Source organism: Arachis ipaensis, chromosome B8 (genome assembly GCF_059453495.1).
Source record: "Arachis ipaensis isolate K30076 ecotype BB chromosome B8, ASM5945349v1, whole genome shotgun sequence".
NCBI lineage: Eukaryota > Viridiplantae > Streptophyta > Magnoliopsida > Fabales > Fabaceae > Arachis > Arachis ipaensis.
In genome coordinates, this window is record NC_142443.1 from 8,060,348 (window position 1) to 8,085,249 (window position 24,902).

A 24,902-nucleotide genomic window follows, 5' to 3' on the forward strand; every position below is an offset into this window, starting at 1 on the left:
TGACGACGTAAACTGGCGTTCAACGCCAGCCTTCTGCCCAAATCTGGCGTCCAGCGCCAGAAAAGGATCCAAAACCAGAGTTGAACGCCCAAACTGGCACAGAAACTGGCGTTCAACTCCACAAATGGCCTCTGCACGTGTAACACTCAAGCTCAGCCCAAACACACACCAAGTGGGCCCCAGAAGTGGATTTATGCATCAATTACTTACTCATGTAAACCCTAGTAGCTAGTTTATTATAAATAGGACCTTTTACTATTGTATTAGGCATCTTTGGTCTCAGTTATAATTCATTGTTCATCTTAGGAGACTATTGATCACGCTTAAGGGGGCTGGCCATCTCGGCCATGCCTGGACCTTCACTTATGTATTTTCATACGGTAGAGTTTCTACACTCCATAGATTAAGGTGTGGAGCTCTGCTGTTCCTCAAAGATTAATGCAAAGTACTACTGTTTTCTATTCAATTCTTCTTATTTCGCTTCTAAGATATCCATTCGCACCCAAGAACGTGATGAAGGTGATGATTATGTGTGACGCTCATCATCCTTCTCCTTTATGAACGCGTGCCTGACAAACACTTCCGTTCTACATGAAATAAGCTAGAATGAGTATCTCTTAGATCTCTTAACCGGAATCTTCGTGGCGTAAGCTAGAATGATGGCGGCATTCAAGAGAATCCGGAAGGTCTAAACCTTGTCTGTGGTATTCCGAGTAGGATTCAATGATTGAATGACTGTGACGAGCTCCTAACTCGCGATTGCATGGCGTTAGTGACAGACGCAAAAGGATAGTAAATCCTATTCCAGCATGATCGAGAACCGACAGATGAATAGCCGTGCCGTGACAGGGTGCGTGAGCATATTATTCACTGAGAGGATAAGATGAAGCCATTGGCAAGGGTGATGCCTCCAGACGATTAGCCGTGCCGTGACAGGGCATTGGATCATTTTCCCGAGAGATGACCGAAAGTAGCCATTGACAGTGGTGATGTATCACATAAAGCCAGCCATAGAAAGGAGTAAGACTGATTGGATGAAGATAGCAGGAAAGCAGAGGTTCAGAGGAACAAAAAGCATCTCCATTCGCTTATCTGAAATTCCTATCAATGAATTACATAAGTATTTCTATCCCTTCTTTTATTTATTATTCGAAAACACCCTTATCAATTTATATCTACCTGACTGAGATTTACAAGATGACCATAGCTTGCTTCATACCAACAATCTCCGTGGAATTCGACCCTTACTCACGTAAGGTATTACTTGGACGACCCAGTGCACTTGCTGGTTAGTTGTATCGAAGTTGTGACAATTATGAATTAAGATCAGAGCACCAAGCTTTGGAGCCATTACCAGGATTTGTTCGAGCCTGGAGATCACAATTTCGTGCACCAGGGCCCAAGGCCCAACCCAAATCACCTATACCCATGAGCTCAGCTCATTTCCCTTCCTTTCACACATTGAAGCATGCAGAATCAGTTTGGGGAAGGAGGGAACAAGAGCATCAAAACCTAATCCATGGTTTGATTTCAATCCGACATAACTTCTCGCTCCAAGCTCCGATCGCCGCACCATTTGTGGCCACGTGTCCGCAGTGACGAGCTCTACAAAGTCTAGTATATTGTAAGGTAAGGAAACCACATTCTCAGTTTCAATTCTCTCTTCTCAAATACGAAAATTTTATGGTTTTGGGGTGTTGAGATTTTGGTTAATTTGATGTTTTAGGATTAAATTGAATTGAGGGATTAGTGGGCTTTTGCTTAATTGTGGCACATCTAAGGTAAGGATTATTAACCCTAGTCAATTCCTTGAATCCTTGATTACATGTGTTAGGTATTGAATCTTGTATATGGATATGTGATGTTATGTATTAGGTGATATATGTATAAGAATTGAAGCATATTTGTGGAAGTTGGAGGCTTGGAAATTAGTATTAGTTGCTGGATTTTTGGTGTAAGGGCTTGCAATCTTGCCTAGTGGGTTGTCTTGGGTGATATGAGGAAATCGGCCAAAGTATGGTTTAGGTTTCTCATATGTAATATATAATGTTCTGTGAAAACTTAGGCTAGATGACCATAGGATAGGTTGGAACGTATGAGTATGTTTAATGATTAGCACCCTTGATATTGTTTGCTATTTTTTATGATGGAATGTTAAGTGATGGGTTGACGATGATTGAGATAATGATATGAATGCATGTGTATGTATATATTGAATTGGTGAATGATAATCTTGATGTTGTATTCGGGAGATTGATGAAAGGGATTGTTAAGATTGAGAAATGGTAGGGTATGAAGGTTGTTGTGATGATGGAAAAGATATATATGTATTGTGTTGATGAGTTTAGTGTATAGCATGTTGAGTTTGATTTGGGTTTTAAAGAAAATTGAGATTTTGAGGTTTTGTGTAAAGTTGATTTTTGGCCGAATTTCGACGAGCCATAACTTGGCTTTCAAACCCCCAAATGATTTCAAAATTGTTTTATATAAAAAATGGGTCCGTGAAGTTTACGCCCTTCGAAGAATGGAAGAAAAATGTTTTAAAACGAAAAAGTTATGCATGTTGGAAGTTTGGGATTTAAACTTGAAATTCTACAGTTTCAGACTTAGTTAAAATTTTTGAGGAAACATACGCCCACGCATACGCGTGGCCCATGCGTACGCGTGATTTGAGATTCTTGCGTATGCATGTCCTCTATTCACGAAGGATCACTACTGCCTCGTGTACATGCGTAAGTGAGATGAGGTATGCGTACGCGTCTTGGTCCAAACGCGTACCCACGCGTACGCGTGGCCCCTGTTTCAACAAAAAATAGATTTTTGTGTTTTTAAGTCAAATTTCAAACTTCTAAATCTCTATTTTTACTCTTTTAGCCCCTAAACTTTAGTTGGATACTTAGTAATGAGATATAATTAGAAAAGAGGTAGAAACTTGGGAAGTATTAGCTGAACTTATATAATTATGAAGAAGATAATAATGAATTTCATTTGAGTGAAAGATGGGTTGAAAATGATGATGACCTTAAAGTGTGATGGTGATTAAAGCGATAGTGATGAGTTGTGATTGTTAGGATGGACAAGTAATTCCTATCCAAGTCATGATTAGGAGTTTGAGATATTGAGATATGATTAATGATGATAACTGAGTTTTAATTGTGGATTATTTTGAGATGTCAAGTTATGACTGCGAGGGTAGACGAGTAATTCCTATCCGAGCTATGTTTGTGAGTATAGATGAGTAATTCCTATTCGATGTGTAATGTCGAGGGTAGACAAGCAATTCCTATCCAAGAATAGACGAGTAATTCCTATTCGAGTCCAAGCCTGTGCATAGACGAGTAATCCATATCCAGGTTAAGGATGTGGCACCAGCTTGGGTGGACGAGTAATACATGTCCCGTGTTGTAGTGTTCTGTCCACGGTTAGCTACCAGGACATGTCGGGCTGGCTAAGTAACCGACAGTTGATATCAACAGCCATAGGACAGGCATGCATCATGTACATATGGTTTGAATTGCTTGATTGTGCATTAATTGGGAATGTCTAAGTGATTATAATATGCTACATGTTCTACTTGCTGTATCCGTATTCTATTTGTGCCTGCTTTGTCTGCTTTGTTTGTTTCTGTGGTTCTACTGGAGTTTGGAGAATTGGAGGAAGGCGGAGACTTAAGGGTCTTGATTAGAGTTTCGGTTCAGTTTATGAAGCTTTAGAGAACCACCTTGTTTATGGTTTTAGTTTTAAATCTTGAAGTTTTATAATCTGAGTATCGGTGTTCTAGGATTGCCTCTGGCATTCCCAGGACCTTATATCTTATGTGCGTGGCACCTTTACCATGTTGAGAACCTCCGGTTCTCATTCCATACAACGTTGTTGTTGAGTTAAGAAATTAACTAAATTAATTAATGATGACAAACATTATTTTATTGGATAAAATAAATAATTAAATGATGATTGTTTATAATTATATGTTGCTGATTACTTAGTGTTGCAGGCCAAAACTCAACATTGCAATAGCCCAATATAAAAGCAAGCAGCCCAAACTGAATGAAATCAGGAAACAAGGCTGGCGGGCTATAAAGTAATGAAAGCCCAAAAGGAAACAAAGATAAGAAATCAAACCGGGCCAAATGAAGTGATCTAGTCCAAGCCCGATTTGATATTCAGCAAGCAAATTCCCTCTCTCACTTGCTTTCACCAACTCAACATACACTTTAACCTGCTGTGGTCAGAACTCAAAGAAAGTGAGAGAAAGCTTCTTCCCTAAGGTAAAAGTTAAAGTTAACCCATTTCATTATACATGCATCATATCTTCTTCTCTTCATCTTCAACGTTATGCCTATCCATTCCAAGATACATAGGAAAGATGTGGTCTGTTCTTCACTGCTATAAATTCACGGTCTCAAACGTATCTTGGGGACCAAGTTAGTTTTAAGGGCTGAGATATGGTTTACCATTGAAAGATCCTTTTGTGTTTGTCGTCCTGAGGCTTTCGGTCAACCAAGGAAAGTCAGAAGCAAAGTTTCTACTCTGAGAATTAATGAAAAAAAGTGAGTTTGTGGGTTGGTGAAGCACAGTGCTCAAGAAGTTGACCTAAGAAGAAGAACCCAGCAATATGCAAGGAGATAAAAGAGGATTTCTGCTCATTCAGAAGCAAGGAGAGATAACCCAGTGTATTGAGGTTTTGTTCTATGAAGAAGTTCTCTGAAGAAGTTCCTCTACTTGGATAGTGTTTTCTTTCAAAGAAGCATTCCGCCAAAAATGAAGAACTGAATCAGAGACAAGCAAATCTGGTTTATCACATAGCAAAGAGGCTGTTGTAGAGGCAATCTCCTTCATGTTTTACAGATTGTAATTTACTTTTCAATGTTTATCTTTCTGTAATTTCTTGAGTAAAAAGGCATATTGAGAGAGCTCAAGTAAAAGCCAATGAGTGAAAAAGGCTTAGTGATACACTTGAGAGAAAAGTCTAGAGTTATTTTTAGATTTCTTTAGGTAAGTCAGTGTCTTGTATCTTGTACCTGTGAGGTATCCCTTTCTTAGTTGGGTTAGCACTAAGAGTGAAGAGTTAGGTATTTGCGTAGCCAATGTCAAGTTAGGTTAGAACTTGAGTGTAAGAGGATTGTGTCAATCCTGTGGAATTAGTGTATGTAATACTTTTAAGGGTAAAGTATACTTTTTGTCCTTAAAGTTTGGCAAAACTTTTAAAAATACCTCTAAGTTTTATTTTGTTTCAATTTTGTCCCAGAAGTTTTTGATTTGCATCAAATATACCCTCGACGGGTAAATTTTCAAAAAATTTAAAACCAATCTAACAATAATGCATGAAAATTATGCTTGATTTGCTTACGTTGAGGATTGTTCTTATGAAATTGTTGTTGAATTGGTCTTAAATTTTTTGAAAAATTAGCCGTCAAGGGTATATTTGATGCAAATCGAAAACTTCTAGGACAAAATTGAAACAAAATAAAACTTAGGGGTATTTTTGAAATTTTTGTCAAACTTCAGGGACAAAAAATATACTTTACCCTACTTTTAACTATAGTGAAAATTCCTCCATTGTTGTGGAGGAGACTGGACGTAGGTTGCATAGCACATGGCAACGGAACTAGGATACATGCTAGTGTTAGCTTCTCTCTTCTCTGCTATATTCTGTTTTCTGATATTCATGAGACAAAAATAAATTGTCTCATATATTTTCGCTGCTGAGTTCGAACAGAATCAGAATTGCAAGTTTAAATCAAAAGGGGTTATTTCAGTAACTAAAAAAAAGGCATAGATTCAACCCCCCTTCTCTAAGCCTATCACAACCTTCAATTGTGTTTTTCAGATGCAGGTCGAAAGACACCTCGCTAGGCGTCCGGAGTTCCACCACAGAGTGGTTTCATTTTGGGGCTTATTTCTGATATTTTGATATGTATATGTATTAGACTCTCCTCTTGTGTATATTACTGCTTTACTTTGTATCTCTTAGAGGTTTATGGAGAAACAGGCTTATATGTATGTAGTTTTGGGCTTCGGGTTATATATATACATATGTAAATATTCTCCGGCAAGCCTTAGTTTCGCAGGCTGAGTTAGGAGCTTGTTATTTTGTACTTTTGGCCCTCTATTCCCACTTTCCGTTTATTTATACTTATGAACCTTGGTTTTCTTAGCACGTAAGTAATCTCGATTCCGGAGCGTTGCGCTTTTTATTTTGAGATTTTGTTTTACCGATTTTTCAAGGCTCCTTGTATACTATCTCCTTTTTATTATTATATGTATATATTTTATTTTAGAGGTCGTAATACCACACCACATCTGTTTTACTGCTTAAGCGTAAAACTCTGTGTGGTAGGGTGTTACATTATGGTATCAGAGAAATAAAAATTTTATCACCTTTTTTAACTACTTCAACACCAAGAAAGTAAGACATCAAGCCCATACCCGTTATTTCATAGTGCTTTATCATAGCCTTCCTAAATTGTTGCCAATAAAGATTAAATCGTCAGCATAAAGACACACGATCAAGATATCTCCAGGTTCAACGAACTTGATATAAAGCCTATGCTCAAATGGACATCTTTTGAAACCATTTTGAGCAAAATAAGAATCAATCTTCTTGTACCATGCTCTTGGTGCTTGCTTTAACCCGTACAAAGTTTTCTTCAACCTATAAACTTTATTTTCTTCTCCAGGAACTTCATATCTTGTAGGTTGCTCAACATGCACTTTTTCTTCTAAAGTGCCATTTAGAAATGCTAACTTAACATCCATTTGATGTATCTTCCACTTATTTTAAGTCGAGAGTGAAATAATCATATGAATAGTGTCTAATCTAGCAACAAGAGCAAATACTTCAAACTAATTGATACTTGACTTTTGTTTGTATCCCTTAGCAACTAATCTTACTTTAAAATGATCAACTTCATTACTTCACTATTGGGTTTGTACTTAATTTTATAAACCTACTTTATGCCAATCGGCTTCTTATCTGCTGGTAAATCTGTCAGCTCTCATGTGTCATTCTTCTCAATGGCATGAATCTTCTCATCATTGCTTTTTTTCAATTGTTGTCTTTAGAGACTTCTTCAAAGTTCAACGGCTCACAACCTGAAAATAGAGTAAAAATTATGATTCTTCATCGGACGAATCGTTGCCATTGCTAACTTCATAATCTGCTAATCTAGCAGGTAGTCTCCGCTCTCTTTGAGGTCTTCTAGATGATTCTGGTTGTGCAGTTGTGTCCTGTTGTCTTTCTTCTTCATCATCACATGTATTTGAAATTACAATCGGCTGTTTTTCTGTCTTTATGTCCCAGTCCCACATGCCTTTCTCATCAAACGTCACGTCTCTGCTAACGATTACCTTTTTTATCCTAGATTATACAGCTTGTATGCTTTTGAGTCTGTGCTATAGCCAATAAAGATACACTTCTCGCCTTTGTCATCTAACTTCTTCCTTAATTGATTTGTCAGAACTTTCTCGATTGATTTTTCTGACTTCTCCAATATTCTACTGATGTGGCTTTCCATGGTTCCTTACAACTCTGCAATCGTCATGGTATCCATATCGTGGGAGTTTAGTATCGTAGTCACCACATGGTCATACTTCATCAGCATAGTGCGAAAAATTTTTTCCACCACTTTACTATCGGGCATATCTTCTCCATAGACTCTCAATTCATTAACAAGATCTGTAATACGAGTAAAATATTGCTTAACAGTTTCTGAGCTAGACATCTCGTACCTTTCATATTCTCTTCTTAAAGACTGTAGCTTTACTTTTTGAGCTTTATCTACGCCTTTGTATGACAGATTTAACGTGTTTCGTGCTTCTTTTGTACTTTTGGCATTTTTTATTTTGCCAGACACCGTATAATCTACACCTTGATGAATTTGAGATAGCGCCAATTGGTCTCTCCTTTGTTGGGCAGCACCTACTCCTTCTTGAAAATCCGGTTCAATGAAATTTCACAGGTTCTGAATCTTCAAATGGATAGACATCAAAGTCTCCTAATAACTATAATCAAGTTTTTCATCTAACTTGGGACCGGACCACACAATATTAAAAGTGTTTGCCATATTGATTTTATGAATAAACAACTATGTGAGAACTCTCTCACACCTCACAAACTTTTAAATACCAAGCACTAGATTAACCAGCTGTAATACCAAATGTAAGTATGATACCCACACTATATTGGCTCCAGGATTACTCACTCACATAAATAACGCTATCATATTTTTTTCATCTCTCAGACTCACTAACACTCATAGAATAAAAAACTAAGGAGTACCTCTCAGTTCTCATAACACATTTTTCATTATTTTTTAACACACAAAATACATAAGGCATATGTGTCTTTATATAGGCAATACTTCATACTAATAATTCATGATTCTACTAGCTTTCTAATACATATATATACTTATTCAACTTTGTTTTTAACTTTGACTATTCAAATAAGTAACTTTTATATCTTTATTAGTTGGCATCTTAGAATTTCTAGCACAACTATTATAAACATCTTAAAAAATTTTTAAATTTAGTCATCAACTTGAAGCTTCTAAATTCCAATACAATTCATAATTCTTCTAGTATGAAGGTGATGAGTGCAACTTGTTATATATATTGATGCTTCATAATTTTTTCAACTTAATTTATAGCCTCTAATTTTAATTAGGAGATAAAATTTGACTTATAATTTTTGTAACTTTTAATTTCATCACTTATAATTCTTGTAACTTTTAATTTTATGATAATTCTAATATAATATAAGTTGATTTAGTTTTTATTAATAATTAGACCTAATTGAAGGAATTATGCAGAGAAAGAGAAATGGAATTGCATGAGAAGAATTGAAAATGGGGAAGTGTTATTGAATGTTTCTTGTTCACTTAATTAGTTAACCATACAATAATAAGGGTATATATACACTTATTAGTAGTAGCTCAATTGATCAAGATTTACAATCTTAGTTAACTTGTAACAGAAGAAACAGATTCTATTACTTCCCTATTAGTGTCTATACTAATGTAATCCTAAGATTTCAAAAAAAAAAAAAAAAAACTGGCTTAAAGTTTGGGAGAAAGTTGGAACTCTCTTTGCCAATGATTAGGTCATTACTATTTTTAATCTAGAAAGTTAGAGACTAATCGATAAATATATCAGAAAATAAAAAGAAAACTAAAAAATTTGTTAGATAGATACCTGCTGATAGTAAGCAAGAATCCTAAACCAGAAGCATTATTAAGGATGGATCCAACTATATATGTTGCTTGTGGTTGTCCATAATCAAATTTTTCTTCTATTAATATTACATTGTCAGCAAATATTATTATTTTTTATCAATATTTGTCTAATAATAATTTACATTTATATTTAAAAAAGTTTTATACACAAAAAATATATAATTTTTATTTATGTTTATCAAAATTTACACACATAAATCAATACAGTTTGTATCCACATATATTTTTCAGAATTTGTATACATAAATTTGTAATTTACTTATTAAAAAGAATTTAGTATTTATACTGACCAAATAATAACAAAAAATAATAAATATTACTGACCCTAAGAATTTATCTTTTTCATCGTCTCGCTCGGATATTATAAAATCGGGTAAAGTATATTTTTTGTCCCTGAAGTTTTACAAAAGTTTCAAAAATACCCATAAGTTTTATTTTGTTTCAATTTTGTCCTAAAAGTTTTCGATTTGCATCAAATATACCCCTGATGGCTAATTTTTCAAAAAATTTAAGACCAATTCAACAACAATTTCATAAGAACAACCTTCAATACAAGCAAATCAAACATAATTTTCATGCATTATTGTTAGATTGGTCTTAAATTTTTTTGAAAATTTAGCCGTTCGAGGGTATATTTGATGCAAATTGAAAACTTTTGGGACAAAATTGAAACAAAATAAAACTTAGGGATATTTTTGAAATTTTTATTAAACTTTAGGGACAAAAAGTATACTTTACCCTATAAAATCTTAAATGGGTATACAGAACTTTAATCTCTAGACTTCACCTTAATTAGTTTTCTTTTAATTTTTTGCTAATTCTAAAACTTCAATTAATAAAATTATAAAATAAATTAGAATGATATATAAAAACAATATGGAAAAACAAGTATATATACAAATATATATAATATATAAGTACGTCTAGTGTTTCTCATGAATAATCTTTGAAAAGCTAATAAATTAAAAGTTTAATTACTGGACTAACTTTTTTTTGGTCAATATCAATTAATTTTTTATTTTTATTTTAAAATTTAAATCATAAATTTTAAATGATAAATTTTAAATTAAAAATTTTAATCTTAAATTATAATCCTAAATTTTAAATTTTCAAAAAAGTTGAATTAAAAAGTAATTTTATAATAAAAATTTGACTAATATGTACTAATTAAAAATTAATTTTTTATACTTATTAAAAATTAAATTACTTAATTAGGCGTATTTCGATTGAAGTGTAACTCTATTTAATTTGATGAAATCTGCTAAGAATTGAAGGTATACACGGTACATGACAAAATAAGATTTCAAAACAAATAAAATTATTCATCCTTTATTTGAAAAGTATAAATGGCAACAACATACTTTCAACTTTCCATTCCTTTATCAAGTTATTACTTTTATTATCTTTTCTTGCATTAATCATCCGGCTCCTGTTTCCAGATTCAAGTTTTTTTTTTTCCCTTAACTATAACTGAAGGAAAAAGGGCCATGTAAGAAATCATGAATTGAAAGTACAAACTTCAACAGTTGAATCGCATATTCATGAAAATGCTTGTATTATATCATACACCTCCTGTTTTGAAGATTTAATGACGGATTATTGTGTTACTTTCAGCATTAATAATTGTTGATAATAAATTTACTTTTGTATACAAATTTGGAGAATACTAAATGATCAATATTTTATTGTAAAAAAATAGAGAATTGATTAATATCAATTTAAACATAAAGCACAAATAATAAGAAGTATGTTGGTCACTTATCATCATTTTTTTTATCTATTAGTAAAAGTTTTTAAAAATATTTTATTTTAATAAATACACAACAAACCTTTTCCAATAAAAAATTATTTTACTGAAATATTATACTATTGGAAAAATTTTAAATGTACCGAAAATACCGGTATTCTAATTGCTTTAACTGTTCATTTCAATTAATATATATTATATATATTTTTTTTTATAATTCAAATCGGAAAAGTTTAAGGCTCAGTAACTTTATTAAATTTTGTCCCGCATGTAACTAACAAGAGAAAAGTGAGTAATCTTATACTATTGGATGAAATCTCACATCATTAAAATCATAATTGATAGTTACTTGATGATTACAAATCACAAAAGTTACTGACCTCTAGCATTTCTCGTTCAAATCAACGGTTAAAATAACTAAAATATCGGTATTTTTAATACACTTAAAACTCTTCCATTTTTTACGGTGTTGCTAATAAAGTTCTTTTAAGAATCCGGCGAAACTGGCTCCATTCGAAAAAAGGACTAACTCTAGAAGTGGTAGAAATTAAAATAAAAATTGAAATGATCTGTTTTAAAATAAAGCTTATCTAATTGTTTGTTCATTCAAAATTTGGAAATAACAAAGGTAAAAATAAAAACAGGTGAACATTTATGTATTTCTCTATTTTCCAAGTATCTATATATCTTAAAACACTGGTTAAAGACAGGCTTACAGACTAATCTTCATTAATTATTACATCAATATGAACGGTGGAACTACAAGTATTAATGCTATATTCCATGCCTTCAAGTTTAATTTTTGGATGTGAATAGTCTTAATATTCTTCGTTTATATTACTTTAAAATTGTTCTTGTTATAGGTTGTATCGAGGGACGGTAGTTAGGGGCGAGTGGAGGCTTAGACTCCAGTTTTTTTAAAGAAAAATTAATAGTAATAAATTATTAAATATAATTTAATTTTTTTAAAAATTTATTTAATATTTAGTCTAATATCAATAAAAATTTAGTCTAATTTAGATATTAATAATTTTTAATATTTAAAAAGTAAGTAATGATATTTAAAAAATCTGAAAAAAATATTATTATTAATATTTTTTAATTAAATAAAAAATTTTAAATTTCATAAAGTGGATTTTTTTTGTGATCATCTTTTTTTTATTCATTTTGTATTAATTCTTTCTGTTTTAACTAACTACAATTGAAAGATCTTTTTTAACTATGAATATTGTGAAGAATGATCCAAAAACAAAATGAAAGATGAATTTCTTGTTAATTGTCTTTTAACAAAATTTGACAAAGATTCTATTATCGATGAATTTTATGATACGAGGAATCGACCACTTCGTTAGTAAAAAAGTACACATATTTTTTGCACTTTAAAATATATTCTCTATTGGTATATTTTTGTAATACATCTTACATTATATAATTTTTTGTATAATTTTTTAATATTATATATGTTATTATTGGCCTCCATAATAATATTTCTGAATCCGTCCCTAATTATATCGCCGTTAATTGACCTATTTGGCAGACGAAAAAAGTATAGTTTTCATCAACTATATATTATGAAGCAATAATATTAAAAAAAATTAGAATTTATTTTATTTAGTATTTATTAATTACAATAATTAAATATTAAATAAAGTAAGTTCCGATTGTTTTTAATTTTTTTTGTATCAGAGTATTTATTAGATTAGAAGTTCAATGACTAATTCTTTGAATACTGGCATACTGTAGAGGCACAAAATGAACGACTATCTCAAGAAAATAAGTTCTATTTTTATCCTCTAATAAATATGAAACCTAAAAAAAAAAAATTAAAAGACACAAATTTTCATTCATCTATACCAACTTACGTTGATAACTAATTTTTTTATTATTAAATATTTTCGAATAGAAAAGGTTGACAACCAAAAAAATGGGAATTCCATTAGACAATGAGTCTTATTTATTAATTCACATTTACTATAGTATAAGATAAGTAATTAATAGCAATATACCCAATTAATTAGAGGACGTAGGTATCTTTATCTCCACATATAGGGGAACATATGTATGTGGTGCTATTTAAACCACCAGTCCTTATCTTCATCATTCATCGCCCAATTATTATTAATGTTGATTGCCCTTCATTCCTCTTTAATTCTTCTCTTTAATTTATTTAATTCTCTTGTGATCTATAATTCCTCTTATAGCTTTATTTATTTAATTAGAGAATGATTTCTATGATCCAATAGAACTTGTGAAATATTCTCTTGTGCTTCATCGCTTCATTTATGTAGTATTTACTATCCTCGTGAAGTATGGTTGAGACCTCTTCAATTAATGTATGCTTTATTTATTTAGTCCCTCTCTCGGTTAGTTTGCTTTTAATTAATCATGTATGTCCCTCTTTTAATTTTTTATTCTTGTTTTTCCCTTTGTTTTTCTCGTCAAAGCTAAGTAATAATCATGCACATACACAAGGCATTCCACTTTTAATTTAATGGATCGGAATTACATTTATTCATTCATTCACTTCTTTCATTCTTTCTTTTTTTTTTTTCATATTTAATTATGATTCGTAAGAATGTAATATTTTAGAATTGATATATATATCGTGAAAATTAAATTATCACATAAAGGTTGGTCCAAATCCAGAATCATATATGCCCCAGAAACATTCAAGTCAAATTTGTAAAATGACATCTTGCTCGATCTTATATCCATCTTTATTGCTATTGGCCTATTGATTCATATATACATATTTATATTTATCTATTTATCTATCTTTATATATATGGCTTCATTTTCAAACTTTAACTTTTTCCCCCTTTCTTTTTCGGGGCAGTTGGCCGTTTTCATTTATTATTTTGCTTCTTTTTTATTCATTTCGATGATTTCATTTTTGTGCATATCATTAATTAGATTTATTTTCTTATAAAAAAATAGAATAATTTTTTGACAGTCTATATAATGAAAATAAAGAGTAAATTTTAGACGTATTTCATCGATACAAATAAGAATCAAATTCTAAAATGTTTGCCTCTTTTAGGAATTACACTAATTACTATTCTAGGTTCTAAAATGTCTTAAAGCCACCTTTTTTTTTTAATTTACATAAATTTCATATAATTTTTTTATTTGTGTTATACTAATTTATTTTCTTTTAAGAATCAACAAAGATTCTTTTACTGGTGGTTATATATTAACCGTTGCAAAATACTATATTTTTCATAAAATTTGGCCATGGCAGAATTTTACTTGTTTTATATTTTTTGCATCAATTATTTTAATAGATGTTAAAATTATTATCGTTTTATGCTAACAGTTGACCTGGTCGCAATTTATAAATCGCTGTAATTTTTATTTGACAATTTAAACTGATGTGATCTAATTGTATAATTGTCATTGTTATGTTGATAATTGACCTATTCACAGTTTATAAACTGCCGCAATTTTTTTCAGACAACAATTTAAACTGACGTGATCAAATCACAAAATCGTCACTATTGTTTGTTTTTGTTATGGTTAAAATCCAAATATTCAGTTATAGACACTTTAACAGCATATCTCGAAATTATATAAAAAAACAATTAAAGAATCTTTATATAGATGTAAGTGATGTTAATTAGCTAGCCAGGTTGTGCCAAAACTGAATGTCCATTTGTTGTAGGACATGGTGATGTAAGCAGATATCCACATATATATATATATATATATATGATGAATTTTATGGTGTCTTTGTTATGGTGTCTAAATTGACTAACTTCTCTTTTAAAATAAAAAATAAAATATTTAAAATAAAAAATAAATTATATAAATTTTATTAAATATTATTTATTTACCTTTTTAATAACTTAAGTACAATGTGATAGGCACCATAACATTCATATATATATATATATATATATATATGGGGGTCTGCATGTAGCTGTAGCTGTCATGGTCCTGAAGGAAATGGCAAGTGGCTCCCATTTTTGTCATCATTGACTTCAAATAAAGCGATTGAGTAAGCCCTAGAACAAACAGTCTTCCCTATTGATTAGGTCAAACCACAATAAGGTTGATTCCTTGCTTTTGAAATCACAAGTTCTATATATATATAATCCAATAATGATGACATATTTTTATGACAATAATTATTGAACTTAAAATGTAAAGTTGGCTGTTAAAATCTTTTCTAAAACTTAAAAAGTTATTGGATTTAAAGGATAGAGAATATACTATATGATTATTTTGTGTTGTGTATTAATTTTTTTTTTATAAAATTTAATATTATATTATGTACTACTATCCCTTTTAAAAATTTACTGTTAATATATCTTACCATTTTTATATCTAACAAAAATGTATAAAAACTTGAAATGTAATCGTCCAAATCACCCGCTAGCACGACCACCCCCTAAGAGAGTCCAGTGCTCTCGCTGGCACATCGATCCGAGTTCCGGCTCTGATACCATTTGTAACAGCCCAAACCACCCGCTAGCACGATATTGTCCGCTTTGGCACACAAGGTCTCACAGTTTTGTCTTTGACGATAGGGATGATAGACAAAATCCCCTACACTCACTCGTCAAAACGCGTCATATTAGGGAGAGGTATCCACACCCTTATAAGGCATACTTCGTTCCCCTCCCCAACCAATGTGGGACCTTACATGAAACAATCTAATTAATTATTATAAATTATTGACTAAAAGTTATATATCAATTCTAGCATATATTTACAATTAGTAATATTTTTCTATGATAAATTAAATTAGTTTCATCACTATTGATTTTAATGTAAGTCCCATATTAACATTCTAACTCTAATATATTTTTTTTCCTTCTTCACTTGAGTTAAATATTTATAAATATATTTTTTTGTCTTGATAAATAGCATCATATTATTGGGGCCCTCTTCCCCTCTCTCTATCAAATACCAAGTCATCTCTTTTTTAATTTCTTTGGTGAATGGGTAATAAGTCATCACTGAAAACACAAAAAACCACATTGTCGTGGAACAGTTCACCGGCGCAATTGAAGGCTTCTTTTCTTTTCTTGTATTACTAGTTCATAGTCTTCCAATTTTCCATTAAATAAGCCTACATAGTAGAAGAATTCTGGTAGAAATCAAAACTATTAATACACCATATATAGTAGTCAGCCAAGAATTTAATTAAGAATTTTAAGACGTTGTCTTTTTTTGGAATCTTTAGTATAATAATAGATATAGATATAGTCATATAGATAACTTTTTATCATGGTAATATGGACTTGGGAGTCAAATTGATTAAGACCTAATGAAATTAAAGCTCTTGGTTATTAGTGGTGATTATAATTTATTCCAGGCAAAAACATGTCATTATTATGGTTGCTGTTTTCCATGTTGACTATATATAATAATGAAATTAATTAAGGGTAACAATAATGTGCCAATTTATTGTAGGATTATTGTCCTACTCATAAAGTTATAATTTTCGAAAGGGGGTTGCAAGTGCAATATGTAACCATAAATTTACGAGATCAATATTACCGGGCTCACCATGTCGGCTACATTTGGTTTCATTATTTATTGTTTTGCTTTGAGTAAAGTATCGTTTTTGTCCTTAACGTTTGAGGTAAATTTTATTTGTGTTTCTAACGTTTAAATCGTCCTATTTGTATTCCTAACGTTTGTAAAAGTGATTTAATGTTATTCTACCGTCAATTACACATCATGATCGCTTTAGTTTGAGTTTTAAAAATCTCTTCTTGAGGTTAGAATACAAATGTTTGTGATAGAATCGATGATCTACTCCGAAAAATAGCTCATCAAATATTAAAACTAATTCCTACAACATTTACATAATTCACTTTTCTAGGGACATAATTGAATCTAAACACAAATAGTGGGTATAATATTAAAATCGACCACATCTAAGTGAGACCTAATTGAGAATGAATACATCCAAATGAGAATAATTGAAAAATATAATCTGAATTGTTAGTATAATTGATAGTAGGATAACATTGAATCACTTTTACAAACGTTAGGGATACAAATAGGACGATTTAAACGTTAGGGACACAAATAGGACTTACCCCAAATGTTGGGGACAAAAATGATACTTTACTCTTTTGCTTTTTATATATAGGTTAGTTCATTGTGTAGTTTGAAACTAAGAAATTTTTTTTTTTTTTATGTACACAATAATTCCTTAATCCTCCCTCTATACCCATTTTGCATATAAGCTTCTAGGTCTGCTCTAACTTAGCATAGCCATTAGCTTCATATATATATATATATGGTCTTTTTCTTCTTTTCCATTTTGGCATTTTCCATTCATCTTCTTATGAAAAAGTCAAAACCCAATTATTTACAAGTAGTTATTATGGGATATTATTAATTTTTTTTTTTTTGTAAATCACACTAGCAAAACTAGTTTTTTTTTTTTTTTTTTTTTATTGGTTCCGATTTGTTAATATAGTAATATTTTTTTCCTACTTACTAGCTATAATTATCAGATATCATTTATTGATTAATAAGATATATTTATGATATTGAATATGTATGTAAGTTTGTGTGTTGGTGAGGATGCCTATAATATAGGATTTAAGAAAAGAAAATTTAAAAGACATTTTCCTTAAATTTTATTAGCTCATGGAAATTGATAGATACTTCAATATATATAATAAATTGAAATCATGAATGAAGCTAAGGGTAAGTATTTATCCTGATAACAACCCATTATATATAATTTTCCAGTTAGCTCAAATTTTATTGTTTGTTTGAAAATGAAATATTATGATATTAATTTATATAAATTAACAACAAAGTATATACATCATCTTTAATTTTTATATATCTGTCATGAACTTAATTGGATGAAGAGGGATTTCAAATTTAGATAATCGGTTAATTATATTAGAGAGTGGTGTCAACCCACTTTCAAAATATATAAGTAATCAAACACTAATTCAGTGTTTCTGGACACATTGTCTCTGCCAACCGTGGAGAACCTTGACCATTGGGGAGAATTCGGGAAGGAATCAAGTGAGAGAACATAAGATGAGAAAACACCACATCTAACTTAAAACCTTAAAGTGTCAAGTTAATGGGTCTCTCATATTATAAACTCCTCACTCTTCCTTGCTTTCTTTGATGTGAGACTAACTTCAACACTCCTCACACTTATAACACTAACAGTATCCTGTCTCTATAAACCAACACAACTTTAAATACAAATAATATTATATGACCAATAAAATTTATCCTTTTTAATCAATACTTATTAGTCAATTAAAATATTAGTATACTAAATTCTAAATTTTAAATTATTTATCTTAAATTCTAATAGTACAAAAATAAAGTATTAGTCCAACATATTGATTAATATATACTAACAAAAATTATTAGCCGCGTAACATTTCTCATTAAATAATTTACATGACCAGCTAGTTATAGATTCTTGATGCATGCCTTATTAATTATAAGGATCCTGAAATCAAATTATTTCATTTCAAAAATTTAAATTGGTAGAGAGAATTATTTTTAGTTTTGAAATGTAAATTGTATATATAGGCATATTTTCTTAAATTTTTGTTTTTCTATCTTATGCTTAAATTTCTTCTTTTAATATAATTTAGAGTTTAAAATTAAAATTAAGTTTTAGAAATTAAAATTTAGAATTTATATTTTAAAATTGTGTTTATAATTTAATATAACAAAAAAATTTAAAAAAATTGACTGATATTAGTTAAAAATTTAGTTTCTTAATTAAACTCTAAATAAATTAAACTCTCCCGTCTTATTAATACTAATGAGAATATTAAATCAGAGAACAAATATGAAATCTTAGCCAGAATGTACCGGCGATTGTAATAAATAGCACAGTTGAGAATTCAAATTATTTTTTTCCGGACAGGCGATCACCATAATAAATACATGGACAATGGTTTGGTAAGTGGTAACAAAACTATTATAACGATGCCGTATATTTTCATTTAAAAATATTATTGAATTAAATAAAAATACCAAAAAATAGAACTTGTACAACACCTTTTATTATATACCATGTGCTTTTCTCCTTTATTTTTTCCATATTTAGCTTGAATGTTATAACATAGTTACTTGCTATATGAGACTTATATACATATATATATTTTAACAATTCACTCTATTTTAATGCTTTATGTTGTATACTTTTGATATGCTTGTAAGATTTTCTTAAATTGGAAAACAAAAATATGTTTATTGATTTTGAAAAGTGTTAGTGTTGCAAGTACGAGGAGTATTGAAGTTAGTCCCACATCAAAGAAAGTAAGGAAGAATGAGGAGTTTATAAGATGAGAGACCCATTAACTTGACACTTTAAAACACTTTAAGGTTTTGAGTTGGATGTGTTATCATCTCATCTTATGTTCTCTTACTTAATTCCTCTCTGAAATTTTCGGGCCCAACAAAAAGTTATGTTTACATATGTTATAAATTTGTATTCCCTTTATGACTTTATTCAAAATTTTAGAAATTAAAACACAAATAAAAAACTATATTTTTTTTTTTATATTTATATCTCTCTTGTTTCTGTATTTGTGTCATGCTGCCTGCAAACAAAACTCAGTGCAATAATAATGGAGTGCAAGAAAGGATTATTTAAAGCATAGAGTGTCTTTGAATACGTATATGAGAGTATCTTGATTCGGATTTCGGCACAAGTATTTAAAGCATATATAACTGAAATGAAAAGGGAAAATTATGAAGCTAAAAAATAAAAGTGTTCTCATTGAATGACATAATATGCACACAATGGATTCCTTTAATTTACATGATTGATTCGCAGAAGTGCCAACTACATATGTACACATTGGAAACCTTCCTTAATGTAAGAAGCTTTGTAATAAATATGAATCTTATTAAATTATTGAATGATCATTAATGTTATATATATGCATATGCACCTCTTTTAATGCCTTATTATTGAAATAGGTATTGTTGGTAGAAGGTCCATATTATTATTATATTATTAATAATTCTAATAATAATTGAAATATTTAAATTATTCTTCTATAGCTTGATTGGTGGAATGCATATATATTGCATGCAATGAAACCCTCTCATATTGAGAAAAGAAAATTAAAGAGAGGAAGAGATTTGGGGTATCTTCTTTCCCTCGTACAATAAATGAATTTGGTGCTTACACTAAACAAACCAAACTGTTTTCTTCTCTACCAAGACAGATTTGGCATATGTGGGTAATAAGTAGGGGTGGAAACAGGTCAAGTCAGGCCAGGCTTTACTCTTAACAGACTTGACTTGGCTTGTCATGTAGTTGATTGGTCTAAGTCTGATCTGCAGTCTGTTATAGGCTTTTTTCAAAGTACTAAGTCTGGCCTAGTCTGAAGCCTGTTAAAAGGTCTGCTAATTTTTTTTTTTTACAAAAATCAAAATATTATTTAAAAAAATATTTTTTTAATAAACATATTTATATATAAAATATCATATTTAATATTTATAAGAATTTTTAAACTTTAAAGTATTTAAAATATATAAAATTATTTACAATTAAATATAGTAAATTTAAAATATTTTATTATTTTATTAATAATAAAAAATTATTTATATATATAATTATATATTAAAAGGTCCAAACAGACCTGACAGGTCAGGTCAGGCTAATTAGTGAGTCTGCACCTAGCCTATTAACATAATAAGGCTTTTATAATAATCTAAGCCTGTGCCTATTTTATAACAGGTCAGACCAAACCAAGCCAAACACAGACCAAACTGCAGGCCCCTAGCAGGCCGTCTGATTTTTTCCCACCCCTAGTAATAAGTGGTTTCCACTGTTTTTGTATAAAAGAAAATAAGTAAATAAAACTACCTTTTTTTATATAAAATAAAAGGACTAACTGACTAAGTGATGTATTAATTAGCATTAAGCTTGCTTTTTTTTTTAAAAAAAAGAGAACTATAAATAATAGCATACGATGAATTTGATATTTAATGGAATAATCCTAGCTAGTATAAACATTATATATAATATAATTTCTAATAATATGTTATTATATCAACAAAAAATATCATATAAGTAGATGTGTATAATTGAAACAATGCAATGTATTTTTTTTTATTGAGTAGTACTCTAAGTAATAAATTTGTCTCTAATAATTTTTTTTTTGGTTTCTTAAAAAGGAAAAATTAACAAGATAGTCTTTGATCTTTTAGAATATTAAATAAATTAATTCAAGAATAAAAAGATAAATTGGACTCTAATATTCTTTTAAAAATGACAAATTAGTCTTCTATTTTTTTAAAGAGGAGTGTTAGGGGCTCGTAACTTTTGTGTTTTGTAACCATCAATTGGCCATTAATAGTATTTTTAATGGTGTGAGATTAAATCCAATAGTGGGAGATCACTCACTTTTCTTTTGATGGTTAAGTGCTGACCACAAAACACAAAAGTTGCTACCCCCTAGACTTTCTCTTTCCTAAAGCATATACATAATATGATAAAGTAATTAAATTGTCTAAATTTTTAAAAGATGAGAAATTAATTTATCTTTATGTTTACTAAAAACTAATTTATCTAATATTATAAAATATTAGAGGCCAATTTTGTCAATTTTTTATTGTTAGAGACTAATTAACTATGCTATTATTTTTTAAAAAAAAAAATTCACGATATTTTCCAATTAAACAAGTCGATGAGTAATTCTCACGAATTTGAGCTTTATGTTAAAATTTGTCACTGAACAATGAATTATTGCATACACAAAATAGAACTCAAACTTCTAATATTTGCTTAAACAGACCATTGAACTAACTAATAGACTGATTCAAATTGTGTTTTTTTTAAAGATCTTAATCTATTAAGTAGCGTTTGTTTTGAGGTACTGAGATAGAGACTGAGAGACTGAGACTCAGTATCATGTTTGTTGATTCAGAGACTGGTGCTAAAATTTCTGTCTCTGTCCCCAAATTTTTAGTATTTCAGTACCTCCAAAAAGTGAGGACACATGTGACTAAAATTTTTAGAGATGGAGACCGAAACTTTAATAACATTTTATACCTAAAATACCTTCATTTTAATTAATTAATTCCAATTTTACCCTTTGCACAAATTAAATTAGAATTTCATTCTTGTTTCAATTTCTGTCTCCCACTTTGTACCAAACAGAATATTGAGATTTATTTCAATCTTTGTCTCTTAATCTCTGTACTCAGTCTCAGTCTTTCTGTCTCTGTCTCCCACCAAACGCTACCTTAGCACTTAAGAACTCTGTGCTAGGCTGCTAGCCATATTTACTTATGGATTTTTTTGGGTCTTGGATTTACCCATGGATTGAGTTAGCCAAACTTTTCTTCTTGGGCTTAACAGTGTTTGAAAGCCCAAAAGGGGAAAAAAAGCCCACTTTAAGCCATAAAGAATAAGACCCTGATTCGCACGACACGCTTCACGAGCTTAGAAGTGCGAACCCTTTCGTTCCATTCAGAAATCAAGCTCCAAGATTTCGAAACGTGAAACGAGAGAGAGAGAGAGAGAGAGCGATGGCAACTCTGGACTCCGACGTACCAATGGTTCCGGCCGGCGAGCCTTCCAGCAGCGCGGGTCCTTCCTCCAAGAAGCCCAAGCGCTTCGAGATCAAGAAATGGAACGCTGTTGCTCTCTGGGCTTGGGGTTTGTAACCCTAATTCTCTCTTTCTCTCTTTTTTCCCTTCTATTCAAAATTCTCCTTATCCTCCACGATCTTTATTTTTTTACTTGTTTTTCTTGTTGAATGCAGATATAGTTGTTGATAACTGCGCTATTTGCCGGAACCATATCATGGATCTCTGTAAGCACCTTGATTTCAGCTGGTTTTTACTTTTGTGAATAATAATTTTCTGTTTGAAATAATTATTAATCGTATTAATTCTTGTTTTGATTCTTGGATTTTGATTGTGAACAATTCAGGCATTGAGTGCCAGGCTAATCAGGCTAGCGCCACTAGCGAGGAATGCACTGTAGCGTGGGGTATGTTATGCTGTGCTAATATATATTTTTATTCTGAGTAATTTGTTCGGTTTTGGTGTTCATGCCACTGTGAAGCTTATTATTGGTTAGAACTTTGTGTCAAATAGGGTGTCTGAGTTAGTATTGTTAGCTGAAATTTTAGGGGCTTTTTGATCAACTCCAAACCCTAAGGTCTAACTTGTGCTATTTGGGATATGCTGTTCTGTGCTTGTAGCTATTCTTTTCACTTAAACCATATGGGGCCAATATTTTTCATTTAAAGCAAGGGAAATAATAGATCATGATTTAATTTGTTTTGTCAAAGTATGTATTTATAGAGCCATAATTTGCTCTGTAAAGATTTTGGCATTACTAGAATGTTTTTGATTGCTTAACTAATTGATACTTAATAATATCGTGGTTCCTAATTCTTTTCGTTTAGCATAGGACATAGTGCATTGGTAATTTCTTCAAGAGGTAGATAGAACATTTGGTTTGTTTCTGTTTGAGAAATTGGATATATGTTGTACTTTATTCAGGATTATAAAGGATATTCACTGGCCCTTTCTCTAGTTTTATGTTCTTCTCTTGTTGTTACTGTCTGGCTTGGCCGTTCAGGATTACGCAAAATGTTGCTTGATTTGGCTGATATCTTATGCAGGAGTTTGCAACCATGCTTTTCACTTCCATTGCATAAGCAGATGGCTCAAGACCCGTCAAGTTTGCCCTCTAGGTACATATCTGGTTTTATTTCACCTCACTTTTTCTGTTTGAACCTATAATAGATTAGTTGGTAACCTTCTCACTGCCTTGGTGTCTTATTTGCTGGTATAGATAATAGCGAGTGGGAGTTTCAGAAATATGGCCACTAGAACTTTGGTGCCGCCGAGCTACTCGCTGCTTGCCACGAGCGAGATGACGGTTGTGGATCCTTCTAAGGAAACATTTATATCCCTGTCTGGCTATTATATTTGCCTTGCTAATTATCTTTTGGAAGAAAACTTATCCAGTAGAATTTGATCCACACAGACAGAGTAACATGTAAAGTTTCACTTTAATATTGAGTAATGTGTTCCATGATGATTTGCTCATCTTGGCAGTGTTTCCTGTTTGTATTTTGCAATCTACAATACAATCTGTTGCCTTGCTAACTGAGAATTTCTTTTCCACCCTTTCAAGATTGAATTGTGAGTTGCTATATCCAGCTGAATAATTTTCCTACTTATCTGAAACTGTATTAACGATTAATGATGATCTCCAGTTGATATGCCACGTGTATGTTTAACTGATAAAAAATGTTGGTGACTAAATGGCGTTGTAAGTTGTAATTGTGTAAAGTGTGTGCAACAATAGTATCGTATTCTTTTCCCTTTTGTTTTTCTTTTTGTTAATAATTATCCCTTTTGTTTTTCTTTTTGTTAATAATTATCCCTTTTGTCATATGATAATATAATATAGGGGAATGAAATCTTGACCTTGACTCATCTTGCCCCAGCTTAACTGTGTAGAGAAGGACTGAATTAGATTTGTGCTAACATTGTCAATTCTGTATTAACTTTATAGAGCTTCGCGATTAAGGATGTATTATTTTGTGTTATCATCATACTTTGTGAAAATGATGTCCCCTCCCTAACCCATTTCGTACGGAAGTGCTCGGTTCTCGTTTTGTTTTTTTCAATCAAGTTGGAACTTGCAAAGTGATTTGACAGATAGAAGTGGATTATGATGGTTAAGCAACTTATTCGTGCAATTGTGCAAAATAAAATAATTAAGCCGAATCAGAACCAATGGAAACCCCAGTAGAACTATCTAATTACTATGAATCTATGATCAAGTAATCCTCATTGGTGTGGCACAGACTATTTAGATGATAATGGTTGAGCATAAAATTACAATTATTTACTCACACCAATAACCAAATTAATACACAATCCTAATATACCATGATATCTATTCTTATGCATACTCACACACA

At 30.9% G+C, this 24,902-nt stretch overlaps 1 protein-coding gene across 1 annotated transcript; it reads left to right on the forward strand.

Annotated features, from left to right (window-relative positions):
* The first annotated feature begins 22,382 nt into the window (after window positions 1-22,382).
* On the forward strand, window positions 22,383-24,127 carry LOC107613945 (RING-box protein 1a). Its single transcript, XM_016316145.3, has 5 exons — window positions 22,383-22,612; window positions 22,719-22,769; window positions 22,889-22,948; window positions 23,589-23,660; window positions 23,762-24,127. Exons 1-5 carry the CDS (start codon window positions 22,483-22,485, stop codon window positions 23,797-23,799), a joined length of 351 nt encoding a protein of 116 aa, XP_016171631.1. The 5' UTR covers window positions 22,383-22,482; the 3' UTR covers window positions 23,800-24,127.
* The last annotated feature ends 775 nt before the right edge of the window (window positions 24,128-24,902 follow it).